General features: G+C 44.5%; 1 protein-coding gene across 2 annotated transcripts in view; it reads right to left on the reverse strand.

Moving 5' to 3' along the window:
• DNAJC16 (DnaJ heat shock protein family (Hsp40) member C16) overlaps positions 1–11617 on the reverse strand; it is a 43986-nt gene extending 32369 nt beyond the window's left edge. The window contains exons 1-6 of one of the 2 annotated variants that reach the window (XM_060625563.3): positions 11509–11617; positions 9968–10719; positions 9564–9658; positions 7530–7714; positions 3292–3358; positions 1304–1640 (exon numbers count right to left, since the gene is read on the reverse strand). In XM_060625563.3, coding sequence (XP_060481546.3) covers positions 1304–1640; positions 3292–3358; positions 7530–7696 — 571 coding nt within the window. In that variant the 5' untranslated portion in view covers positions 7697–7714; positions 9564–9658; positions 9968–10719; positions 11509–11617. Of the gene's footprint in view, positions 1–1303; positions 1641–3291; positions 3359–7529; positions 7715–9563; positions 9692–9967; positions 10720–11508 lie in introns of those variants that run through there. The other variant, XM_060625565.3, reaches the window with a different exon arrangement.
• Between the last annotated feature and the right edge of the window lie 3 nt (positions 11618–11620).

The following is an 11620-nucleotide window of genomic DNA, read 5'->3' on the forward strand; positions in this document are numbered from 1 at the left end:
GGAAAGCCGTCTGGCAAATCTGAGTGCTTCCGAACCACAGGCTGATAATTTCTGCTTTAGAATAAGTGAACTGATGGCTTTCAGTGGCACTTTCTCTCCAGAGAAATCAGGCCCTATGTTTGAGTTGGGCCTTTTTTACTCAAGAATAGGTCTGCTAATGCCTAGGAAACACAACATACACACGCAATTCAATAATTCCAACTGTTAAAAGTTATTAAAATAAATATCCTGTCTGGATGGTTGACATTTTCCTGGCACTAAGTGGTAACTATGAACACAGGAAAGGCTCATCGGTGATCGAGAGTGGTCACCCGTAACCGTTAATGTTACGGAGTGAACTGTGTCCCCTACCAGAATCCGTATGTTGGAGTCCTAACCCCCAGTACTTTAGTATGTGACTGCGTTTAGACAGAAACTTCATGGAAGTAATTACGTTAAAACTAGGTCATTAAAGTGGGCCCTAATCCAGTTTCATTGGTGTCCTTCTAAGAAGAGATTAGGACATGAAAGGCAGAGAGAGAGACACCAGAAACGTGCACATACAGAGGCAAGACCACGTGAATGTGCGTGGAGAGGGCGGCCGTGTGCAAGCCAAGGAGAGAGGTCTCAGAAAAAAACCAAACCTGCCCACACCTTGACAATGGACTTCTAACCTTGAGGACTGTAAGAAAATAAATTTCCGTTGTTTCTGTGGTATTCTGTTAAGGTGGCTCTAGTAAACTAAATCAAAGAACGAACTCACAGGGGCGCCTGGGTGGCTCAGTCTGTTAAGCGTCTGACTTCAGCACAGGTCATGATCTCACAGCCTGTGGGTTCGAACCCCGCATCGGCCTCTGTGCTGACAGCTCAGAGCCTGGAACCTGCTTCGGATTCTGTGTCTCCCCCTCTCTGCCCCTCCCTGCTCACACTCTGTCTCTCCCTCTCTCAAAAAATAAATAAACATTAAAAAAAAAAAAAAAAAGAACGAAATCACACACAGTGTGAAGAATAACCTGCAAATCCCACCAGCATCTAAATTGATGCTTTAGGGCTGCTTTGTCCAACTGATAGTTTTTAAGCTTCTCCTATATATTAGGCCCCCAGCTAGATGTTAGGAGACTATGGATAAGGCTTCAAATTAGTAATGGAAAACGCAAGTGGCTGATACATTCCCCTGCTCTGAAAACATGTCCTTGGAAGACACCAGTCACCATGAACTTGTGAGAGAAATCTCAGCTTCATTTCCCCGGTAGCCTATATAATTCAAGATATGAAGGTCCCCTTCTCCCATACAAATACCTTCCAGCAAATAAAATTATCTTACCCAGTCCTTCCAGTTCTTGAACCACTTCTTTCCAAACGGGCTCGATGTGGATGCAGCTGAAGCACCAATCTGAGGTGATCTTAATGAGGTAGGGTTTCTTGAAGCTATCTGGAACCACTTCGTTCACGTAATGTGAAAAGTGCAATAAATACTTTTCATCAATGGAGTCCCGCCGCTCCGAATTAAAAGGGAAGTGAAAAAAAGACTCATCAAAGTAAAAATTCTCATGGAAATGGCGGAAGCGATACTCTCGTTGCTGCTGCTTCTGGTAGCCCTGGTTCTCTCCGGCATCTCCGTAGTGATCGTAATTCGATCTCTTTTCTTCGTTGGAAAGGATCTGTGAGGAGAGGAAAAAAACAAAAAATAAGACATTTAAGAAGTGGGGAAAGTTTCACCCAGAGGATTTTCCTGTGAGCGGCATGGAAGACACAGGAAGAAAATGAATGTAGAGCCATGACATGGTTAGATATTCTCAACGTAATCTGCAACATACCAGGAGACTCTACTTTCTTTCTTTCTTTCCCAATTTTTCTAAGATATTATTTTATTTTTATGTTATTTACTTATTTATTACATGAAATTTATTGTCAAACTGGTTTGCATACAACACCCAGTGCTCATCCCAACAGGTGCCCTCCTCCATGCCACCACCCCCCCTCCCCTCCTCCCATTCCCCATCAACTCTGTTTATTCTGTTTTTAAGAGTCTCTTATGGTTTGACTCTCTCCCTCCCTAACTTTTTTTTTCCCCTTCCCCTCCCCCATGGACTTCTGTTAAGTTTCTCAGGATCCACCTAAGAGTGAAAACATATGGTCTCTGTCTTTCTCTGTAGGACTTATTTCACTTAGCGTAACACTGTCCAGTTCCAGCCACATTGCTACAAAAGGCCAGATTTCATTCTTTCTCATTGCCAAGTAGTATTCCATTGTGTATACAAACCACAATTTCTTTATCCATTCGTCAGTTGATGGTCATTTAGGCTCTTTCCATAATTTGGCTATTGTTGAAAGTGCTGCTATAAATATTGGGGTACAAGTGCCCCTATGCATCAGCACTCCTGTATCCCTTGGGTAAATTCCTAGCAGTGCTATTGCTGGGTCATAGGGGAGATCTACAGGAGACCCTACTTTCAACAGAAACATTAAATATGTCAAGACTAAAATACTTCGGTCATTTAGATACTTATGTTCGTCCTGCCTTCAGAGATTTGGGGTTATCACAGTACTCAATACATCAGTAAAGCAAATAAAACGTAACATACTGTTGATCACCAGGGCTGGATGACAAGAAAATTGACTAGGTTATGCCACTTAAGTTGGAATAACTCAAAGCAAGATATGAAAAGCTGCGAACACCAAAAAGCAGCCACAGGGTTGAGCTCAGTGTCCCGGACGTTAGCTGACTTTGTTTTACTTAATTCTGAAGTCTAAAATTCAAGAGGCTGTTTGCGGATGATGTGCCATTCTATGAGCCAAGCACTGTCTCTTGAAGAGCATTACCCTACAGAAACCATAAAGCCATGGACTTATCTTTAAGGCATATTCCAGAACAAGTTACTTAAGTGGACATGTTGGAAAATTGTTGAAAAAAGTCTGTTTAAATGCATTTGTAACCTTGTGTCACTTTAATAAATTGGGAAGTCAATCTTTCTTTAACAGAAGTTCTAGTATGTGTGCTGTCAAAGTGACCACGTGATAGAAGTTTCTACAAAGGAAAGAGAGACCTACAGTTAGGAATTCTGAGAACTCTACAATTCCAATTAAAGCCTTTAAAATAAGCCAGTTTTGTTTATTTTTTTTTAAGAGCTGAAGTATTCAGGCACCAATTTCAACATATTGGATGTAACTAAATAAGTTTTCTCTACCATCATCTAGAAACTGGGTCAAGGGCATTGGGACTGTTCCCCTTCTGAGAGGTCTTTACAAAACTGGTCGCCTAAAGCAGATTTTATAAGAGCTAATGGACGCGTCACAAGTTTGACAGGATACCTCATAAGCCTTGCTAATTTGGATGAACTTGTCTTCCGCTCCTGGATCTTTGTTTTTGTCAGGATGCCTGAAAACACAAATGGGCAGGCAGTGAGAACGCATTTAATGTTTTACACACAGTCAGTTAACATCTTGTACACACGGTTCACTACCTCAGATGGAAGGCCATTTTGTTAGGACGGTTTCTTAAAAATTCACAGGAGAGGCAATCACTTGCTTCGCATGACCGTAATAATTAAGTGAAACTTTGAAACAGGCAGTTTCTACCAAAAGCACTCCAGTGGGGCACATTTTCACAACACCGGGGAGCACTAGAACATTCCAGTGAGGAGAGGTGGGCTATGCACATGCCTTTACGTTGTTCCTAATACTGCTGAGCTGGGAGCTGGCTCCAGGCCAAGGTCACTGAGGCCTCAGAACCGACTTCCCTTCCCAAGATGGCGGCAATTCATCCCCATGTTAGAATGTCATCGAGGAAGGTGTTTCTTCGGACAACTCAGGAGGATATAGGAAATAGCTTCTAGGACACACTGTGAATTTGTTTCGTAACAACCATATTCCAAGTGGCATTTTGCTGCTGACGTTTAAGAGAGAACATTTTAGTTTCGTTATTGCTCTGCTTGTTCCTTTTTGCCTAAGATGGCCTTTCACCTGTAAACGGATCATGGTTTCAAGGCCCCATGTTTAAGGGGTGAGAAAAATCTACAGTTTATGCAAAGTGATTTAAACTAATATTAGAACCAATATTTGCTATTACACACAGCTTGCAGTTAACTGTATCCATTTGTGGTCATTCAGTTTTCCACAATCTGCCTGTGTTCATGCCAATTTCAGCTTTGGGGATTTAAAGTCCTGGCAAGTAGGGGCTGGGTTTTACTTCCTTACAGCTCCCTAAGTCCTAAGTCAGTGTTTGCTACCAACTGATTTTTCAATGTTCTCTTTATTAAGAGGCCCTATTACACAGCGTATTCTTTATATAATCACTTCTGCTAACTTCCAGGAAGTTTCCTCTAGCAAAGGTTCAGGAAAGACAAGCATTCCTTCTTCTGGAAGCAAACAACTACTAAAAACGGCACCAAGTACACTGGAATAAAGAAATTTTATAACTTGGTCAACTTATTCTGGCCGGGATATGTTCGAATGAATTATACCACATATTCTGATCTCTCTAAAAATAAACTGCAAATGGCTGTCCATTAAATTTAGACATTATTCCTTGCTTTACTATTTAATTCTTGGTGTGAATATCAGTGGCAAAAGAAAATCTCAGCTGGGTTATAATGAAAATAGTATGACTTAAAGAAACAAGATGGTGGTTCCAAAACGTGCTTCTGGATGACCAAAAAAAACACCAAAAACCAAAAGCCAAAAAACAAAAAACCCCCAAAACTAACCCCCCCCCCAGTGTTTCAAATATTCAAACTTAGGCTAAAGGCTGAAAAGATAAAATAAAGCAATCACACAAATGAAGATTTAACGTCCAGAACTCGGTAGGGGGGTGTTGAAGGACAGGAAGGGGCTTTTGAGGAGACTGAGCCAAGGCGAGGGCTGTGAGGGCAGCTGGGCCAAAACCACAGATCCTGACAAAGACAAAACCAAGGCCCGAGAACAGGGAGGAAGCCACAAGACAGTTTCAGGTCATGAGAACTATCTTCCTAACTGAGGGGTGCTGCCACGAGGTTGCAAACATTCAGAAAAGGATAAATCCAGCTCTAGGAAAGCACTGCCCAATACTATTTTCAGTGTATAGGAAACATTTCACCCACTGCAGTATGATACTCATCCTTTAAATCTGGAAGTGAAGAAAAATACTGCACTTGCTCTCTACTGGCTGTGGAGCCACCTCTAAGGAAATAAAAATGAAGGGAGAAAAAGTAATAGAGAGAAGTGTTAGGCAAATCGTTTTGCTGTTCCAGTGACTGACCTTGTTATATCTGTTTGCTTAGGATCAAATTTTACGATGCCTTTTTCTTGGGGTGGGGTTGTTTACATCGCCCATGAAGATGATAAAAGAAAAGTGCGTACGTTAAAACCTAATTATTAGGAGAGAAACACAGTTTTCCTGAGAGACACAGTAACTTTAAATGGTTTCACCAAGGAAGGGGGAAAGCTCTTGAGAAGCTGAAGAGACATTATTTAGTAGTAAAACCTAGTAGAGGAAACCTGCAAGTCCAGGTCAAGCACTAACCACTCCCCCCTGCTGCTGCTCTGAAAAGTCAAACTGGGAAGCACTGTCCTTTTCAGCGTGTATGAAGCCATCGTGAAATGAAACAAGCGATTTCAGTGATAAAACCCTGCCGGAGCCAAAACGGCAAAAAGTGACAGCACGGTGAGCACGCAAAGGTGCAGTAAAATTTTAGACTTTCACTGGATGATATTCTGTATATTTTTACGGTGATGAATTACTCCTAGAGAGAGTCTAATTAAGGAAGAGGAGCATATGACTCATTTAATTAATATCATAACACCCTTTTCAGCTCTGGAAGACAGAAACGTCAAAGCTGTCCATTTTAACAAATCCCACATACTCAAGCGATCATTTCTGCTTTTAAAATGCGGCCGAAGGCCATACTCTGTCCAAAAGAATGTTGCTACTTCATGGATTTACTGCAGACTTACATATTTTGCTTTAAATATAAAGAGGCAAGAGTTTGAAATGATGTGGAAGGCAACTTTGCTGTAAAGAGAGTCCCTGGAAAGAGGCCACACATAATTAGATTGTGTTTTCAGTATCTAATTCTGGATTCCCTGTGATAGGAGTTTGGTTTAAAATATGTATTCAAAACGTCATATTCGAAACTATCTTTTACCTTGACTGCAACCAGCTTAACACGGAGATCTTTCACTGAAGAATAACAGTGTCAGGCAGAGTCATGCACGGCCTGCAAGGTCATCTGCATGTGGCAGCTTTGCTCCTGCAGAACTTCCGGCCCCGCCCCCCCCCCCCCAACCTAACCCACTCATTCTTACTTCTGCTCACGTGGGCAAGCGATTACAAAGTAAAAAAAGCAATGAACTATCTATTGGCACAGAAGGTCAAGCTACGGAGCCCAGGGGCAATAAAGACTTAATAACAGTGAGCCTAGATTTCCCCACAGGTAAAAGGGGGACAGCAATATCCTCCCTCATAGGGTAATTAGCAGGTTTATATAAGATAAAAAGCATAGAACCTGGAGCCTAGCATGCAGTAGGTTAGTTGGAGCTTCGTAAGAGCCTAGCATGTACAATCTTGATTCCCATTCCCAAACGGTCTTTTATTATTTACGACTGGCTCTGCCAGCTTCTAGTCACCTGTGCCCTTCCTGTCCTTTCCCTCCTGCTGCGCCCCTCCAGCTACATAATCCAAATACTTCTACTTCTTTGGCATGTCCAAAGTCTTGGTGGAAAAAACTGATGATGCCTGTCTGTAAGTTTTAAATTTATCGCTGTCCTGCTAATTCACAAACACTGGTATACTCTTTAGCATATAGAAAACCTACCTACGTAGAATTATGACTTTTCTACAATTTTTTTTTTTTAACGTTTATTCATTTTTTTGAGAGACAGAGAGTGAGTGGGGGAGGGGCAGAGAGAGAGAGGGAGACACAGAATCCGAAGGAGGCTCCAGGCTCTGAGCTGTCAGCACAGAGCCCGACGCGGGGCTCGAACCCACGGACCGTGAGATCATGACCTGAGCCGAAGTCGGACGCTTAACCCACTGAGCCACTCAGGCGCCCCGAATTATGACTTTTCTGTAGAGTAATTCTTAACAGCAATGTACTCGGTTCCTGAATATTCTTATAAAATTGAGAGCAAAAAAGCTCTTACTCTAAATTTTCTTGAAAGCTTAAAATTAATAATGTAGAAAATAGGATTGGAGAGTCTTCCCTTTAGCATAAAGGGTTACTTTATGAATAACATCATGGGGTGGTTAGCTTATTCATTGCTGATGACATATATACTTTAAAACTAAAGCTCCCTCCTACTTTAACATTAAATATGCTGGCAGTATCTAGGGTAATTCTTCAGGCCAAAAGCATTCACAGCAATACAGGCTTTGGATCTCATCACTAAAAAAAATTAAAAAAAAATTATAGAATAACATGAACATTAGTTCTCCCAAATGAAATATTTTAGACAGATATAGATTTACTGAACATAGACACAGAGACAAATAAAAGCTAACCATAATTTAGGCTGCATTCCCCTACTGCAACTGCTTAGCTTATATTAAACTGCTATTTCTTTGTTTCACCTACCATTCCCGGGCGAGCTTCTTATAAGCCTTTTTAATATCAGCCTGACTGGCTGTTCGGCTGACCCCTAGGACTCTGTATGGGTCAAAATCCAACGCAGACAGAATTTGCAGGACCAGAACCAGAACTATCAAGAACTGCCAGGAAATGCTCAATTTTTTCACTTCCATTTCTCTTCCTTTCCAGAGCTGAAATGATTGAAGAGGCAATAAGTTTCAGCGGTAGAAACCTGGACAGTCTCGCTTTTGAGGCAAAGGGCTAAGATAGACAGATGAAAAACAAAACAAACAAAAGCTGTTTGGCAGGAAAGATGTCAAGCTGTTTGACCATGTCTTTTGAAATCGACAATCTTACTACTGTTTTTGAGTATCGCAAATAAGAACTATTCTAGGTGAAAAGGTGAGCGGTAAGACTTAACAGCAACTTGCCAGAATCCTTGGATTAGGTTGGCTCTAGAAATGACTGAAAAATCAATGAGATGGAGAAATAAAAGCAAACGTGGGAAAACATTCATAGGAAAATCAAGGCAACTACATCTCAAATACACTAGTTCACTTATGCTGCCAATAATACTTTAAATTTAAAAATACGTGGCTTCAGAATACTTCACTGAGTACATGCTAAATAAATTCAAGAGATCAGAAGAATTACCAAGTGCGAAACTGTGAAATGACATAGTTGTGACATTCTTGGGGTTAAATAAGTACCAACAGGGAAGTGAGATACTCTAAAAAAATTAAAAACTTGTTATGACGTTGTGTACCCCAATTCTAGTCTTTATCACCACACCCAGTGAAGCAAGCAAACAGAGAGGATGCTCTTTAATTTAACCCTCAGCAATATGGTTATTATAAATGGAGACCTAAGAGGAGAAAAACCGGTGAGAAAAAAATTTAGTTTTCCACGTGAAGGGAGATTAATGGCAAAGCCTGTAGACCAGGCATCTTCAAATGTTAAAGATCCATATCTGGTCAGGGTGGTCACTGAACTCACTGTGGGCTGGGAAATCATCCTGGTTGGTTAATGAACGAGGTAGTGCTGTATTGCACGGACATTTATGGTCAAGAATTACGAGCTCTGTGATATCATACAGTGAGTTTTCACGGGTCATATTTATCCTGACTTTACATGAATTACTAACATTTTAAGGTTCAAGCGTCTAAGGTGACACCTTACTGAAGGTGGGCAAATCTCTAACAGTGGTGGATTTGGACAAGTGGAAGTCTAAGCACTGACTGGGAGTGATCACAGAATTGACTGACACGATGGCCAATTTTTAGGACTGCATGCATGCTGAACCAAATCCGAAAACACATTCATTTCTTCCTTGTGGAGTCAACCTATAACCTATAAAACATGTACAGAGCGCTAAAACTCGGGAAGAGGAGCTAGCTACTGGTTAGGCACACAAGCTCCGGAAACAGACTCAAATCGGGATCCGTCCTCTACCACTTCATGACCTTGGGCAAGTTACTGAAACTTGCTAAGCCTCAGTGCCATTCATAAATGGAGGGTGAATAATACCACCTTGAAAAGATCAGCAAGGGAGTTAAACGTATGTAAAGATTTACTGAACACCGGGTCGACAGTCAGAAAGGGGTACTTATTTTTTTCTACCACGCAGGGCAATCGCTGCCTTATTCCACCGTGTCAGTCGCCTCCAGTGAGGGGCCCAAGAGGCGGGGGAGGGGGCTGTTAAGTTCTTTGGCTGACAGTCTCGAGCTCGACTGTGCCGGCGTCGGGGCAGGAAATCACCTGCCCAACAGGTAGGCTACCGCCCGCGGGCAGTATCCCCCAGACCGGGCAGCGGCTCCAGGAGGCACGCTCCAGGTCTGAGCTCCCGCCGGAGGTCGCAACCCTCCAGGAGACGACCGCCTCCCCCGCCGCCCACCGAGAGTCCTGGGCCCGGCCCTGTCGGCTCCCGGTTTCCCCCGGGCCCTGGGGAACCGGGAACGAGGAGGAACTGACGGGAAATCCCCGAGCCTGCCCGGCCCCGCCGCGTCCGCGGCTCCGCGCGTCACGCCGGGAAGGAGTTACCGGGAAAGGGCACCGGCCCAACCGGCTGCAGCGTCCGTGCTCCAGTCAGTCCGCCGGGCCAGGAGCCTCCCGTCCGCACCAGCGCTCGCCGGGACCTGGGGAGGGGAGAGGGGCGGGGACAAGTGGAGGGGGTCACGTGACACTTAAAGGCTCGGCGCCCGGAAGTCACGGACTGAACGGGTCGAGGGCTTCTACTTTGCGAATCTGTTTTGACCCTTGCTACCCGCCGTCTGCGCGTGGACCTGGCGCGGTTGCCATAGGAACACGGCCCGCTCTCTGGCTGGATCCAAAGGGACGATCGTGACCAAAGAGGACAAAACGTGTCTCCTAGCGAGGCGAAGTCGCGATGCATGATGGGATGCCCCCAAGACCTCCCCGATCCAGGGAGGTGTTTCAACACTTACCGGGAGATGGCCCTCGTCTGGCAACAGTTGCTAGGGTGGGGAAGCAATCGCTGGTCCCTGTTCTCTTTAACCCTATTCATAGAATCCTAGAGCGTCAGAGTTGGAAGGGACCTTAGGGACCCTTTCTAGTCCAACTCCTCCATAAACTGATGGGGAGACTGAGGCCCAGAGAGGGGCAGGGACTTGCCCAAGGCCTAGAATCCAGGACCCCTAAACTTATTTACCAAAGCGAGATCTGCCATAGAATGTGCCAGGGACTGCCCTCGGCTCGGGGAAACGGATGTGTGTGTGGTGGGGAGGGAGGGGGGAGACACAGATGAATGAGGTAAACTTTCATTGAGCCAATGAGATACGTATCCTTGGGGATATAAAGAAAGAGGTTTCTTATCCCCCCACCGCCCTGTTTTTTATTGAATTTTCTTTTCATTTATCATTGACACACTGTATCTTTTCTTTCTTTATATTTTTCATCGTCTGTCTCCTCCCACTGGAATGTAAGCTTCTAAGGGCAGGGCTTTCTGATTTGTTCTACTGTATATTCTCGATGCCTGTGTAGACCTCAGCGCAGGCAGGATCTCAATAAATATTTGTGGACTGAGTGAATAAATGGGGCTGAGGTTTTGATGCTCAGGAGAATGGATTCTAAGGTAGACTTGAGTCAGGTTCAGCTTTAAATCTTGAACGGCCTTGTGCCACTTGCTACTCTGTGACCTTGAACAGACACCACTTCCTCCAGCTCCAGCGTCCCCCATCTGTAAAATGGGGGAAAAGAATGGTTTTTGGTATTCCTTTGATAGGACTGTAGTCAAGGATAAGTGAGATAACACAATGTAAAGTGACTAGCACAATGGCTGGGACTTAGCAAATGTTCAGCAAACAGGAGCAATTATTTCTGAAAGGTGGAAGTGAGCTGTACAAACTGGGAGTTCAGAAGAGTAGATTTCTGCCTTTTTTTTTTTTTTTTTTTTCTTTGTGGGAGGTGCTAGGGTGGGAAGGAAGGAAGAAGGGGATTCAAGGCCGTGTAATGTGGGCTTGGTTGGATGAGACAGGCGAGTTTGGAACAGTAAACGACGAGATCTGGGCACCGGGCGGGGGCAGGAGAATTATGGTTTTATTACTGGCGGGAAGGGGGCTAGAGGACACTGAGGCAGGGAGGGGGTTGAATGGGGCTGGACAGACCATCGCCCCAGGCACGCGTGTCCCTCTTGCCAGCAGTATAACCCCCTCCGAGCTTTTTTTTTTTTAAGTTTAGATTTATTTATTTATTTATTTGAGAGAGAGAGAGAGAGAGAGAGAGAGAGAGAGAGAGAGAGAAAGCGAGCAGCTAGTGGGGTAGGGGCAGAGAGAGGGAGACAGGGTCGCACGCAGGCTCTGCTCTGACAGCAGAGAGCCCCATGCGGGGCTCCAACCGTGAGATCACGACCTGAGCCAAATTCAGACGCTTAACCACATTTAACCGACTGAACTACCCAGGGGCCGCCCCCGCCCCCTACCCCCGAACCCCCACCCTCCGAGTTTCTGTAAAAGCGGAAAGAGGCTACCTTTTGGTTAGGGCTGGCTGCCTGGACTAGGGGCGCGCCCTGGGGGCGGTGCCCGTTGCGGGGTGTGTCTTGGGGGGCGGTGCGGGGCGCGGAGGCGGAGTCGCAAGGCGGA

Source organism: Panthera onca, chromosome C1, assembly GCF_046562875.1.
Source record: "Panthera onca isolate mPanOnc1 chromosome C1, mPanOnc1 haplotype 2, whole genome shotgun sequence".
NCBI lineage: Eukaryota > Metazoa > Chordata > Mammalia > Carnivora > Felidae > Panthera > Panthera onca.